Below are 15,897 nucleotides of genomic sequence, written 5' to 3'. Positions count from 1 at the left end.
TTTTTTTCCTAGTAACTTCAGTGTTTTTTTATTTGGTTGTAAATACCAGCTTTTCCTATATTTTTAAAAAATAGTTTCTCTGAAGTCAACGTTGTGCTCTCCCATTTATGATCATCAAGCACAGAAGATTTGCTTGACTGTGCTTGATTTGGTTTAGCTCCCACCAAATGGACGCCTGAATTTAGAGATCATGAGGAATTTAATACAGCTGTCATTTGCTAAGAAACTGCTCTGCCTCAGTAGCATTGAGGTCATATGGTGCATATTCTGGAAATTAATATTTCACAGCCAGATGTGGCCATCTTTTTGAAAGACCAATACCTAACTTACTGTAAAGTTTTCAATATGGTGTTAGTGTGAGTATGGTCATATTGTTCTTTTTCAGTAAATGTTATGTAATATATCAGGGAGTATACATGTATTATTTTGGAGATGATACAGACTTGTGCATCTCTTCTGGCTTTCTACTGAATTTACTTTTACTGCTGTAAATTTTCAGGTGGCATAGTTATATGCAACTTCGCACTCTATTCCTACTAAAATTTATGCTTTCTAATGTAATACATTTTGCAGATTAAATATACTGATACTGATGTCCTTCACCTTAAAAAATTTCTTTTTTTTTTTTTTTTAATTATATGAGTAAGTATCTTTAGCCTGTATATCGTAGATGATTAAAAAGACAGACACTGCCAGATCTGTTACACAACACTTGGTAGTCAAGTATGAGACATGAAACTCTTGATTCAGTTGTATTCTGTTGGTGCACTGTTGATTGTAGTTCACTATGACACAATTAGTACTCTATTTTTGTATTAATTTTAATTAATTATTTAATTTTTATTTTAAAAATACAGTGCCATCCCAATTTTTATTCTAACCCTGTCTACTCTTATTTCATTGACCAGGACATTGTTAAGAAAAAGAAAAAAAAGTGCTGATGTGGTTACTTCAGCACTAAGGATGACACTAGAGAATGACAGTTGTGCATAGGGCAGATACTATGATTTCAAATATAGGTAAGGGATAGAGTAGGAGAGTAAAAACACAGACTAATTATGATAGGTTGGATTGGTGTAGAGAAAAGGAGTATGAAGAGGTAGGAACACAGAAGAAGTAGGGGAAATAAGCACATTTCAGAGGACTTTGGATAATACCTATTCACTGTTAAGGAAAGAAAATGGAAGGTATAATGAAAGTGAACAAAACTGTCTTTTCCTTTTCTACTAAGTGATGCTGTGGGTAATTCCTTATTTCAGTATGTGCCTGTAACTGCTACCTGTTTCAGTGCTGGATATTTCTATTGGATGCCATGGAATCCAATAGACTGCCACTCAGAATTTTCAGCTATTGCTTGTACAGCTTATATTTTAAAATAATTCAGTCTAAACTTTTGAGAATTAACACCCGTTACATTTGGTATGTTTTTACGTAATCCAAATAGAGGAGAAATTATGTAAAAAACGGTGAAATTTCTAAAATGCTGTTTGAGGACAGACATACTGATTTACAATAATTTCAGAAAAATATTTCTTAATGTGGAGACAATTAGAAGTAATGGAAATTAGTAACTTCAAATGCATGAATTCAAAAAAGAGTTGGAAATTTAAGTGCACTTGTGTGACGTTTGAAGGAAAAGGTGTAGTAATTTTGCTCTAAATAAAGTTTATGCACTGTCAGTATTGCCAAGAGGCAGACCAAACTTATTGAGGTAAACCAGCAGCAATAAAGTATTGTATTACTTTGTATAATCAGAAGGAAAAAATGGCCTTCAAGGTCAAAGTCCTTTTGAAGAAAAATAGATAATAAATCTATAAAAATAAACTTGATGATCCAGTGCACATCCAGTATACTATTGAGGCGAAAATCCAAACTACTCAAGGATTTGTCTATTTATTTGCTTGTTCATTAACAATGATTATGTCCATAATTGTCTTTTTAGATCCTATCATTACATCACTGTGCCAGTCCAGTTCAAGCCAAAGGCAGAAGGAGTATTTGAAGATGTCTTCATTGTGCTGACAACCAAATATGGCCCAATTAATATTCGGCTATATGGTAAAGCTGTTGCAAACAAATAGTCAGAACCATTTTTTAACTGTTTATAAGAATTTATAACAGTTCATACCATTTAAAATATGCAAAGATTTGCTACTACATTTCCATACTAATGTCCTACTTGTTTTGCCCTGTGATGCTGCTTTGATGAAAAGTCTTCTGTAAGATAAATTATGGTGCTTGTTTTACAAATCTGTTTTGATACTAAAAACATTGAGAAATAACATTGTATGTTTTAAAGTTATCATTTTATAATTTATGTTTCTGCACTTTTAAAGCAAATGAAAGTTTTGTATTTTTGCATTTATTAGAAATAGCTAGATACTCATATATTTTATTTTAAGCATTGTAAATTCAGAAATAAAATCTATGTGTAAACATTTGATTCTACCTCATTTCTGTCTGTTTTAGAGGATTCTTTGCTGCAGGTAAGGGATCAAGCTGCCTCTCTTAGACAATGCTAAATTTTTGGGGGGCTGTGAGGGAACAGAGGGAGGCATTGCAGTCCAGAAGCTGACCTGTTGGTATCACATTTCCATGAGGTAATGCTGGGATCTGACAGTCAGCCCCTACCTTTTTACACAGTTCAGTGGCAGGCATAAGCATTGTTTTTAACTCTAGCAATGTGAAAACAATGTAAAATTTAACATGAGCAATAGTGCCTTCAGCCCTCCAGAATTATGCATCTTACCCAGTATTCTGTCTCTGAAAGTCACACCAAAGATGTTACTTTGAGAAATGTTTGCTTACTGGTTCAATTCCATTTCCTCAGTATCTTCCTCTAGATGAATAAGAATTGAAGGTAGAATCCCACCTATGCCTTTTTTTTGCATTTATTCGCCTATTTGTGAATTCACCTGTTCATATTTTTTAACTATTTTGGCACTGTTTCCACAGCCCACATGGTAGCAAGCTCTAAAAGTTCACTGTTTGCAACAAAATTTGTCTTTTCTGTGAGAAACTGGATTATTTCTGATTTAATTGATTACTCTTCAGTTCTTATATTGTAGGGGTCATGGAACAATTCCACTATCCCCTTACCTACTGCTACCTTGTCATAGAATCATGGAGTAGCTTGGATTGGAAGAGAACTTTGAAGGTCATCTTGTCCACCACCCCTGCTATGGACAGGAACAACTTCAACTAGACCAGGTTGTTCAGAGCCTAATCCAATCTGGCCTGAAATTTTGTTTCCATGGATAGGATGTCTTCCACTGCTCTGGGCAACCTGTGCCTAGGATATAATTGGCTTTCTGGGCTCTAAGTGCACATTGCCAGCTCCTGTGCAGCCTCTCTCTCAGCAGCACCCCAAGCTGTCCTTGGCAGGGCTGCTCTTGATCTTTTCATTCCTGTGAATGATACGGGGGCTGCTGTGACCCAGATGCAGCCCCTTGCACTTGGTCTTGTTAAACCTCAGGACACTCCCATGTGTTCACTTCTCGAGCTTGTCCAGGTCCCTCTGGCTGGTATCCCATTCTTCAGGTGTCATCTGCACTGCTCAGCTTGGTGCCATCTGCAAACCTGCACTCGATCCCTTCTTCAGTATCACTAATGAAGACACTAAATAACACTGGTCCCAGTATGGATTTTGAGAGATACCAGTGTCACTGGTGCCCATTGGAACTCTGAGCCATTAATCATTACCCTCTGGATTTGACCATCCAACCAATTTCTTAGCCAGTTAACAGCCTACTCACTAAATCCATCTCTCTTCCATTTAGAGAGAAGGATGTTGTGCAGGACTGTGTCAAAGGCTTTAAAGAGTCGAGATAACATTTGTAACCCTTCCCTTGTTCACTGTTGTAGTCACTCCATAGTAGGCAGCCATCAGGTTGGTTAGACAGCATTTCTCTTTGAAGAAAGCTGCTGCCTGTCTCAAGTCACCTCTTTGTACTCCATGTTTTAGCATAGCTTCTAGGAGAAGCTGTTCCATGATTTTCACAGACACAGATGTGAGGCTGATGGGTCAGTAGTGCTTGGACTCTTCCTTTAAAAAAATGGGTGTAATGTTTCCCTTTTTTCAGTCACCTGAGACTTCACCATCATGACTGTTCAAATATCATGCTGTTTGTAGCTCTGTCTTCTATTCTGTTTTTGTAGCATGGAGCTGTATGGCCAAAATTGTTTTAAGATAGAAGTACAGGTTTTTGACAGCATTGTTCTGTCATAGCATATGTACATTATTCCCTTCATAAGTGTGAGTGAAATTCATTTTAGTAGGAGGTTGTTGGTTTAGCAGAATTTTCAAACAACTGAAATGTGAAAAAGCAGAGAGGAAAAACTTGAAGTACCCTCTGCATTGCCTTTGGTATATGCCATCAGTGTTAAGTAAAAGTATGCTGAAGCTGCTGTTTCTCAGCAGTCTGGAAACCAGGAAGAGAAAATTTGTTAAAATAAATTAAACTAGAGATGAAAAGTTTTGCCACCTCATTCTCCCACCATGTAAGTTCCTGTCTATGAGGTACTCTGACTATGTTCCTTTTGCCCTGTTTCTGCCCAGATATTCCATGTTTCCTTGACTGATGTGATGTCATTGTACTTCTGAACACAGAATTGGAATAGAGGAAATCTTTCCACTGCCTTATCTCAACAGGCTTGGCTGCTTCATTTGAGAAATGATTAGTGGGCAAAAACTTATGTCTGGTCAGTTTTAGAAGCACTATTGGAAGCTCTTCCAAAGCTGGGAAAAACACTAAACTGTCTTTGAATTACAGTGAGAAGCCCTGACTTTGGATAATTAAGTATTTGGTGTAAATTTAGAATTGTCTTTGTGTTCTGTTCCTGTGGTAGGTCTGCTGCTGTCTGTGACTCTCCATGCTTCTGTTATGGGCTTTTCTTGAGTTCTTGAGATGAGAAGAATTGGGAACAATGGTTATGCATTTTTTCCTCTTTTCTCCTGGATTGGATGTAAGGGAGGAAAAGGATGCAGAATGTGCTGCTGTGGATACTCTGGTGAACTATGCTTGTGTGCATAAATATGTAAATATATACAGGTGAAACACATCTAAGTATGAGCAAATGGCCCATCCTCATTATCCAAGAGAATCCTGATTTGCAGGTGATGTGAATTATTTTGGTTCCTTGGGTTTGCAGCCCACTGTGTGTTTCACTCCTAATAATGACTTTCTTTGCAGTCACTTCAAACTGTTTCCTTCCTTACTCCACAAAATGAGATTGCTTCCTTTCCCCATGATTTATTTATATAATAAACTTTTGTAGTCAAGACCATCTTACTTTGATTTGTCCAGTGCTTACTGTGAAGAAGTCCTGATTTCTGTCTACTTCTTTTAGGGATACAGAAAAATAGCATAATTCTGTTCAGAATTTGGTTTGATTAAGATTCTAAGCTGTAATACTTTTAATTAAGTAAGCAGAATTAGCTTTAGGTACAATTATTTTCCGTCTTTGATCTTCAACAGCTTTGAAACTTTTTTCAATTTTCTTGTGTTGTTGGATGCAATCTTTTGTCTCAGACTGGCAAAATTGACTCAAACACACAAAGCAGCAAACTCAAAAAAATCCCAAACAAACCTGAAACTATGTCTTTTTAATTACAGTCTTCTTACTTGTTGATTTTAAGACCATCAGAGAGGAAATTCAGAAATAAATTATTTTTAAAAATTCATTAAGTTTCTACTACTGAGGATGTCTGTGTACCTGTTCAACCTAATTAGGATATTAGTAATCATAATTATTCAAGAGCTTTGTAAAGTTTTCACATCATTGACTACAAATGGAGCTATAATACATTCCATACACGTGCTTCAGTGTGTTTTGGAGATTGTTGCCCTGGCATCTGAAACTAATTAGCGTTCAGAAAACCTTGTATAGGTGCAAATCAAGGCCTGGCTGTCTAGAAGATTATTTTGATTATATAAAAGCTTAAAATGGTAAAGAGAATTCTGTGGGTGTTTTTTGATACATAAAGTAAATTGCTGAGGGCACTTCTGTCCTTTTGAAATAGAGTATTAAATACTCTGGGCATTTCTGTTGTAGGAATGCCTGACAGGTAAGATGCTGGTATGTTCTTGCTCCTATGATTTGTGGAGGAGTTAAGGGGTGACAAAGTTCACCATGAGGTTAGTAGTTATGTATCTCATGTACGTGAACCATGTTGGCTTTCTATATTGCAGCATCTCTGGAAATGAGAAAAGGCATTCTGGGAACAAAAGTCCTTGGAAACCAGTGAGAGAGTGTGCAGGTGACATAAGATCAGTTGTTCCTGATACTGTAATTGAGTATCCTGACTTTTAGTCACAGCTATCTTGTTGTACCTTGTTTCAAAAAAACCTCCAGATAACAGAAGTTCATGCCTTACTGCTTTCATTGTATAGCATAAATGAAGAATATGCATCTTTTTATCTGAGTGACAAACATCAAATACTCGGATGAAGGATCCACCTGCCTGCCATGATGCCTCATATTCACTAAGAAAGCTGACTATTAATAATTTTTAAGTGGTAGTGATCATACCAATTTTCTCCCCAAATCTGCCAGTTAAGTAGAATATTGTTTCTAGCTTCCCATTTGAAAATTTGAATTGGCATTAACAGTAGAAAAGATTTTTCTCAATGTTCTTAAAGCAGTAACCATTTTTTGCCTTTAGAGCACTGCATTTGTTGACTGATACATCAAGTAATGTGGAATCTGCCTTACAGGTTCCTATGGAGTGGTAACTTCAAGGACAGACTAAAGAAGTGTTGCAAGCTGAAACATGGTGGATTAAAAATAGGATTTTCTTTAGACGTTTTATTAATTTGCTAAAACTGCTCCTGAAATCTCTTCAAACTTATTGCAATATGCTAAATCTATACTAATAGTATAAACACTTGCAGCATAAGAAAGTTAAGATAGAAAATGAAAATTCTACTTTCAATAGCATAGTGTTTGACCTAAGCTTTCCTAAGAACAATCCCTCAATCCTGGATGTTTTATTTTTTTTGTATGATTGTTGGAGGACAGTCTTACATGAGCAGTTTTTAGATGCAAATTAGATGTCTAATGCACTTTGATAACTGTTAATATTATCTGATCATCTTTGAAAACTGGATGCTTGGCTGGCACTTTTTGGCTCTAGATTTTCCCTACCTGAATTTTTAATTTTTTTTTTTTTTAGTTTTTGTAGCTTCTTTCTGATTCTAGGAATGTGTAATTTTAGAGCTGCTCAAAAGCTCAGAAAGATGCAACTAAATTGTTTCTTCTGAATAATCAGCTTTATCCCTATCCTCAAAAAGGTTTTTTTTCATGGGGGAAAAAAGGTCAGTACTGACAAGCTGAAGCTTGTAAAGTATAAATACTACTTAAAACCATAGAATTTTAAAGTATAAGACTCTTTATAAAGAACTCTAATATTTTTCCTGATTAGTGTATTCATGACTGCCATTGTACTTGGCAATTATTTGTAACACAGATTCATGTATTTATGGCTCAAAATGCTGAATTCTCAGACAGTTTGTCCTTGATTTCAGGGGCAGCTTGTTGTCTGGGAATGACATTTTCAGGTATGTCTTTCCTCACAGATTCTCCTCTATAGCCACCTGCCTAAAGCTGACAGTGGAGCACCAGCTGGGAGTTATCACTCAGAGAAGCATAAAAGGGCTGGAGAGAAAGAAAATGATCCATCAAGCCCTGCTTGTAAGTCAGGTCTCCAAACATGCATTTTCCACTCTATAAATTAAAAATTAAAATACTAATGGGTGTGCTTTTGTATTCATCCAACAATTGGTTCATTAGGTAGGTATGTACAAAGAGGCTCTGCTTGTCAATGCTGTTTGGCTCTAAAAGGAGGCAAAATCGGTAGGGGTTAGGCTGGTGGTGAAATGCCCCCACCCCTTTTACCTTCCTTCCATGTTTGTTCTGGGAGGCTGGCGGTAGGTAATACTCATCCTGCATAGAGCTGGTTTGCTTTGTGAGTGTTCTGTCACTAGTCACAGCTGTCAGGTATGTCAGTCATGTAGTATTGTGGTGGTGTCAGAGACATAATCAGAGAGATTAGGTGGACACAAAGAGCTCTGAATGAGGTGGTAATTGCGTTCAGGGGGAAAAGGGAGTTAAAGAAAGAAACTTTCCTTTCTCACAAGATCCATTTAAGAGGTGACAGCTAATATATTAAAGCTGGAACAAGATAATTGTAGTAAGAATCTTTGTGTGTTCTCCCTAAAATGCAGTGTGCTCACAATAAATATTCAAATGCTTATTTTGTGTTGTGAATACCAGATAACCATTTACAGTGAAATGCGACCTCTTTCAAAAAGTTTAAATTCATTGCCAAGAATGTTCTAGGAACAGTTATAAAACTCAAAAGGAATATTGGTGCTATACTGAATCACAAAAATGCCATCTTATGAAAGCTTCTTTGCAGGGATTTTCTTCAAATCAGTCTAGTGGAAAAGAAATACTAAGATGCCAGCCATGGGCTGTGCTCTTCCAGACTTTGCTCTCTTTGAGTAGTACTTGAATAGTACCTTTCCCCTCCTCTCCCTCACTTTTTTTTTCATCAGGCTACTTGAGTATCTGTTTACATTACACTTTTGCTGTATTGATGCCATGCTTCAGAATTGCTACTTACCCTTAAGATCCAGGAAGAATCTTCCCTTTCCCTTTCCCTTTCCCTTTCCCTTTCCCTTTCCCTTTCCCTTTCCCTTTCCCTTTCCCTTTCCCTTTCCCTTTCCCTTTCCCTTTCCCTTTCCCTTTCCCTTTCCCTTTCCCTTTCCCTTTCCCTTTTCCCTTTCCCTTTCCCTTTCCCTTTCCCTTTCCCTTTCCCTTTCCCTTTCCCTTTCCCTTTCAGCACTGAAGGTTGCTAAAGGTGTACACACAAGGTGTGTACTGAAACTTCCTTTGGCAACAGTCTTTTAAGCACCTGATCAGTGTATTTTGCTTCCTGTCCCTACATTTGAGGTCAGGGCCTCTGCCCCCTCCAAATAGGCAGGGATAAATGTTTTGGCATCCTCTTCAAAGTTTGCACAGTTTCCTTTGTACCTCTGAAAGCTCTTAAAAACCCCAGCTAGTGTAAGGACTCCTGCCCTTGTGCAAGGGCTCATATATCACAGATACATTTGATGTGGGCCAATGGATTCCAAGCCAAATAGGAAAAAAATGTCAAGAGCTTTTGGTGTATTATATATTAGCAGAAGAATTGTTGCATAGAGCTTCTCAAGTTGGAAATTAATTCCATGGCTGGTTGTGATTGTGGAAAAATAAGCTTCTATGACCAACCCCAGGTTCTTTATGACCCTAGTGAACAGTGACATTGATTTCCTGGCACTGCACAGCTGGTGCCATATTGAATGTTTAATCCGAAATAACAAGGACTGTTGAGTATTCTTTATTATTAATGAATATAAAATTTTTAAGTAATGAGTATAAAAGCCAAAAGCAACCACTAGTGGAAAATCAGTCCCACAACAAATTTAAATAGTATCAAGCATCCTCCACTGTACTGCTTGCTATCAGAAATCGTGGAAAGCAGTTTCATTTCTGTCCATTAACATCTTGGGATCTTGCTAGCATTTCTGTGTTGACTGAAGCAAAAATCCAATCTGGCAGTCTTTGCTCATAGAACTTTCAGAGCCTTCAAAGATGACTGTATATGTACAGAAAGAAGAAAATACTATATTAGATCCTATTGTGATAAATTTTCATTCTCCCTTGCCATTCAAACCAACATTTTTCCATTTTCTTTTGCAGCGCCAAGTCCTAATAAACGTTGCAATACAAAATAGAGAACAGTATGTGTCATGAAATCTTCTTTGACTGATTCTTCATATAAATGAAAGTAGTTTCTCATTTCTCATGGTATTTATGGTGGTTTTCCAAGCCTTCTTTTCTTGCTGGCTGTTCTGATTGATAGTAAAGTAGGTTGAGAAGAGTCATCTCCAAAGACGGAAAGATTTGACGCATTTTGATTGTAACCATCCTGCCAGTGCTTTTAGGAGAGTTAAGCCACCATGTGTTGATATAATGGATTGATCAGTTTGATTCTTTTGATACAGGTAAATCACTTCGGTGCAGGTTAATTCAGGCTGTGTTTACAGAGGTTATTCTGATCCCTTTTTCAGCCTCCTGTATATGTTTTCAAAGAAACAATCCCCAAAACCTTTAGAGAATGAAAACCCATTCTTCCCTATTTACAGAATGTTTTTTTTTTTTTTCTTTCAAGCTGGAAGCCTACAAAATAAGTCTTAGGTTTTCATCATAATCCTTTATGAGTTTTAAATCTACTTCATAAGTTGGCAATTTTAAATGGTTCCTGGTGAGTAGAGCCCTGGTGAGCTTCAAAACCACACACAGTTTCAATGAAGCTGTGTGAACCTGCTTCAGAATCTCTGCAAGTTTTCCAAGCTTTTATGCTCTCTTATGGTTTACAGACAAAAACCTACAGGGGTCCCATTTAAAGCCTCCTAGCAGCTAAAAGATAGAGAAAAAATGGCTTTTAAAAAACCTGAAGTACCCTCTTATGAGTGCATTAAAAGCAATTTTATTTGCTTTGCACTTTCAAAATGCTTCAAGCTGCCAAAGACGCGATGTTAGAAAATGACTCATGAGTACTAGAGAGAAATAGTCTTTGAAAGTTGGTTCATAGTTAAGGATGATAGCTAGGCAAGTGGAATTTCTCTATTCAGAAAGAAATATCCTGTGTCCTCATATTGCAGATTTTTTTTTTTCTGTCTCAGGAATCTGTTCTTCAGTGGTTCTTCCCCTTTATCTTACAGGTTTTCAGCAATTGTCTGAAAATCAGCTCAGAGCTTCAGTTTGTTCCTGTTGATGCTATCTATCAATGTTTGGAGACCAGGACCTCCACAGAAAGGGAAGGCAATGCCAAAACAATGAAGGCTTGTAATTTAACCCACCTTTCAGGTAAATCATGATATGTCACCCTGTGGATTGTCTGACAGCCTGTACTGTAGCTTTTAGGAAATTCTAGTATTGTGTTGTGGGTTTTACATTTTCATTGCAGTGTTTGTTTGGTACTGGAATGGTTTCATGATTAATTTTCTCTACAGGAAACACTAGGCACAAAGGCAAAGTATTAAAATGTCCTCACTTTGATATTACTACAGCTGCTCAGCATTTTCTTTCTTTCTCTTCCAGTGTAAATAAAGACAACAGTGTGGAGTAGACTTTCCAAAATTCCAAGAATATTTGGACCTTATGCTCTGTTCCAAGCCTCTCTTGAACAAATATGCTTTCCTTTCTAAATTGTATTGCTGAGTGTTAGGAAAGAAATTGCTAGGAAAGATTCATTTAATGAAATCTAGAGATGACTTGACAAAACAAACTTCAGTGAACTGTTTAAGTTCCTTTTCTGATGGTTTAAACAGATGTTACCTCTAAGAAGGTCTCACAAAATCATGCCTTTTGAAAGCTTACCTTACACACTTCAAAGTCTTGTGAAAGTGACATATTTGGTATGAATAACCATGGAGGAAAAGGACTAACAGCACAAAATTTTTAATGGTTTTAGTTTTACAACTATGTATTCACCAGTCTCTTAGCTTTTTCTCTAGGGAGTCAAAAAGAAGAAAAGAAAATTTTGATGCACTTGGTTGTTTACAATAGCTGTAATTTGAATAAATATTACATGAATTAGAAAACTAAAATAATTAAATGAAAGTAGAGAAGTGGTAGTGAAAAGTGTCTGAGCTGTGTTGTCCTTGTGACAAAACAGAAAGCAAGATGTGTGTGAACAGGATGTGAGCATAACCTGAGATCATGAGATAAAGATTCTTACCTGGTTTTAACTGTGAAAAAACAACTGTGAGCCTAAAACTTACACTGGAAATAATGCTAATTTGCAGATTAACAGATTACAGATTAATTTGTGTAGTTGAGTACTAATTGAAGAGGTTTGGCATTTTTAGAAATCAAGTAAAATAGTGGAATGAAATTTTGAAAGCACTTGCATACCTAGAGGAACAGTTGGTGCTCCAAACAAGCAGGACCCTCTCCCAGAAAGCTGAGGCTCCCCAGAACTGCTATAGCAATACAGGATTACTCACAAGAAGAATAATCACTAGCACCACCAGACATGAAAAGAGCTATGCTGCAGTGTGATGTTATCCTCTTAGGAAGGGTCTAGGTGAGGTTCTCCTGCACTGCTTCAGTAAGGAGGTTATTGTGGGGGGCTTTTTAATGGCATGGAGTTCCTTATCCACTCTTTTGTAGAAAGATGGAATTTATTTTGTGTCATTGCAAAAGCACATATAAGTGTAGAATGAATGAGAAGTTTGTATACTAACGTGGAACTTGCATTTGTAACATGAAAAATTAAACAATTTTTTTGTGGTTGGGTATAGAATGAGACAAATAGAAAAATGCTGATTCATTGAAGGTAAGGAAGTTGACAGGTCATTAAAAAAGATTTTGGGAAGAGTTTAACACTTGGCTGTGCAGAACAAATGTTGTTGGTGGATGAAGGAGAAGATGTTAGCTTTAACTATGAGATGAGAAATAATTTTTTTAAACTCTAGCAATGTATAGAAAATAAGCTGTGTTTCAGAAGACAAAACTAGTTTAATGAAGTTGTGAACAGAAGTTACTGCCTGGACCTTGCTATATTTTCAGAGGAGGTAACTGCCCCTCAGCTGCTTGTCACCATCTTTTCAGCTGGTGATTATCATCATCTCAGATCTGTTAGTTGTGCATGTTGTCATTTTCTAACTTGTCTGTCAAAATGAGTTAGGTTGAAAATACTTTTTTTTCTTTCTTTTTCTTTTTTTTTTTTTTAAAGCTAGCTTGGTTCTCTTTGAAGGCAACAGATTGTGGAACATTTGTAATAAGAGCCCCTCCAGCAGATAATCTCAAGCAGAAGGGTGATGACAGGCGGCTGGAGGTTGTAACCTCTTCTGAGCTGGAGGAGTTTCTTGAGATACATTAGTTATTCCAAAACTTGGGTGGAAGCAAGCATATCTGCTGCAGGGGCGGGGGTCTTGTAGACACCCCTCACCCTGCAAAAGCTGTTTCTGACACTTCCACAGCCAGGAGCCACCCATGCTGCTGATCTACTCCCTTCTACAGGCATGTGACTGAGAGCAGGATGTCAGTGTTTAGAGCCTGTTCCAGTCATAAAAACATGCTGGAGTGGAAAGCAGCTTAGAACAGTGATGCTGAGTATGAGGATGCCTTTGTCAGCTTGACTAAGGACCAGCCCACCTACAGGTGCCATTCTTTGATGAAATTGGGTTGAAATCCAGATGCTCTCATCCCATAACTGCAACAAAATGGGGTACAGCTACTGCAGGACCAACAGCAGTCACAGTGGGGATCTGTCAATGCCCTGGAGTGGCAAATATGCTGAAATGCTAACATGGAGGTTGTGCTAAGATGCTTTTGAGTTAATGTGGGGGTTGCTATAGCATTTGTTCATTGAAATGTATGAATTGAGGACTTTTTAGCGTGGGAGGCCATACTTCCTCTCTGCAGAGGAAGAAGTCCACAGTGCTCAGCCTAGTTAATATATCTCAGGATATGAAATTTTATAAATAATGGTATCTAAAGGAGGCAATTTATGGTTCGTCTTGCCAAGAATTTGCCTTACTTGTTTATCTGGGGACAGGATGACATCCATTTTCCATGTTAATATGATAGGTCTAATCTCTAACAGGGCAGAATGACATATGGTCTCTCAAATGGATCTTCCTGTTGAAGATGAAGATGTATTTGTCCTCAGTCCCAAAATCCAAAAGGTCTAAAGCAGATAAAACAGCCATACCTGTGGAGCCATACTTAAACCAAAAAGGCAAATTGGGTATTTTAAGTGAAATCCAGGTAGCAGTGATGTGAGTGCAAATGGAACTGCAATCCTGGGGCCATGAGAGAATGAGCTGGAGGAAAGGTGAAAAGTCTGTTGACTTGTTCTGGCATTGGTGTCAGATGTGCACCACTATATCCAACTGGGAGAAGCAGAAGGACCTGTAGTAGAGATGGTTTTACTTAGTCTTGCCTTCTGTAATGCTTAGGGTACAGGTCTAATCTTGTAACTCCACATTCCTGAATTTCTGTCTTTAAGCACCAAGAATGGTGTATCCTCACAAGGTTTTCCTAGTGGGACTTAGAGACCATGGTGGTTTCTTAATGCAGCATTCTTGCATCCAGATCACAGAATCACTAGGTTGGAAGAAACCTTCAAGATCATTGAGACCAACCCATGCCCTAACACCTCAACTAGACCATGGCACCGAGTGCCACATTCAATCTTTTTTTAAACACATCCAGGGATGGTGACTCCACCACCTCCCCAGATCAGTACTGCTATTTCAGCATCAAGCTTCTGTAATTGTCAGTCTCAATAAACTGAAACTCTCAAATCACTGAAGGGTAACACCGTGTCTATTGTAGCTGACTCTCACAATGTCTGTTTTGGAAACGACTCAAGTACTCTGTCAGTTCAAGAGCAAATGTTAGGTTGCTGAGACTACTTACTGAGATGCATCTGAAAGAAAGGATTTTTCTTTCATACAGCTATTGTGTCTGATCACCTTTTATTCACTTTGTTTAGAACTCTGGAAGGAAAAGTGATTTGAAAAAATCTGTAGCTCAAAATCTATATTGAATGGTACTCTTTTACAACAGAGAAATGTATTTACTGTATGACCATAATGTTTTCTTCTTAAAAAAACAAAACAAACCCCCCAAAATATAATAATATTTTCTTTCTGAAATTGTCCTTGCTGTGATGCACAGATCTAAACATTTTTAACCAGAAATCTGCAGTTGATCAAAAAGCTACATGAAGTATGTCTTTGCAGAACATGCAGCAGAAAATATCAACACTAGCCATTAATGTAAATGGGTGTTCCTGAAGGTGCAATGGAATGTTCCTGACTAAAAGATATCTTTAATCCCTTTCTGAAATTGAATTTTGCAATGCAACTGAGGGCCAACTGATCATAAAAGGCTTATTATGAGGGTGAGACATTGTTGGGTCTGGATACTCTTTGAATGGCATCTCGATGTCAGCCTAGCCCCATGCTGATTTTGCTTTCTTTCTCACCCTTAGGGAATAGCTAAATGACACATATTCTTCTTCCTGCTGATGAGGTAAATTGTAAACATCCCTCAAGACTCTCAAATTCACCTGCTAGAATGATCTGTCTCAGCTGTGGCAATGCAAAGTTTCTTTTCATGCAATTAATGGGACAATTATATCAGAATGATGAGATCATGCCTTTTGCTGAAAAGAATAGCGATCTTTCATGAACAAAGAGAGCTTTATTTACATCTTTACAAATAAAGCACCATTTTATTCAGTGAAAGTGGGTGACTGCTACAATTTGGGTAGGCACAGCATGACATGAAGGTGAACTCACTCTGTAGAGTGGTAGGTAGAGCTTTGGTGTGGTTGTCTCAAAACAAAATAAGCAGTAATTTATGCTTTTTTTCCTGCTTATACTGACTGGTAGACTAGTGGGCAGAGAGTTCTGGTATTGCCTGAGTAAACCTAAGACTGTTGAAAGTAACCTCATTTGTTTGTTAAATAAATGTAGAGAACTCATCTTGGTCTTTTCAAGACTTTTCATGTAGGTAGATTCTGTGCATATAAATCAAAGAGTAGTGGTGGACAGTTCTGTACTCCAGGGAAACTACTGTGACTCATAATTTGATCCCAAGTTATGAGCCATATCCGAACAGAAATATGGAAAGTATTTTCATTCTTGATTCTTTAGATTTATATATTTATACAAGAGAAACCCCATTGACAGTGTGAAGAGAAATACAGGAGTGAGATATTTTTACAGTTCTTTCTTTAAGCTGCAGAGCATATTTTTTCTTTTAGAAACTCATTCAATGAATGCTAATTTTAGTCTGACTTTTGACACTGTTCTAAATGACATCTGGATT

General features: G+C 37.4%; 1 protein-coding gene and 1 long non-coding RNA gene across 3 annotated transcripts in view; both read left to right on the top strand.

The window, feature by feature from the left end:
• CEP192 (centrosomal protein 192) overlaps window positions 1-2,441 on the top strand; it is a 54,460-nt gene extending 52,019 nt beyond the window's left edge. For both annotated transcript variants that reach the window (XM_079300538.1, XM_079300539.1), the window contains exon 44: window positions 1,943-2,441. In XM_079300538.1, the coding sequence (XP_079156664.1) occupies window positions 1,943-2,081 (139 nt within the window). In that variant the 3' untranslated portion in view covers window positions 2,082-2,441. The remainder of the gene's footprint in view (window positions 1-1,942) is intronic.
• Window positions 2,442-7,474: 5,033 nt separating this feature from the next.
• Window positions 7,475-11,183, top strand: LOC306799541. The gene is made up of 3 exons (XR_013773620.1): window positions 7,475-7,692; window positions 10,770-10,914; window positions 11,149-11,183. It is a non-coding gene; the product is annotated as an uncharacterized lncRNA (long non-coding RNA).
• The last annotated feature ends 4,714 nt before the right edge of the window (window positions 11,184-15,897 follow it).

Source organism: Erithacus rubecula (genome assembly GCF_903797595.1).
Source record: "Erithacus rubecula genome assembly, chromosome: 3".
Classification (NCBI taxonomy): domain Eukaryota; kingdom Metazoa; phylum Chordata; class Aves; order Passeriformes; family Muscicapidae; genus Erithacus; species Erithacus rubecula.
This window is presented reverse-complemented; position numbering and strand designations above follow the sequence as displayed.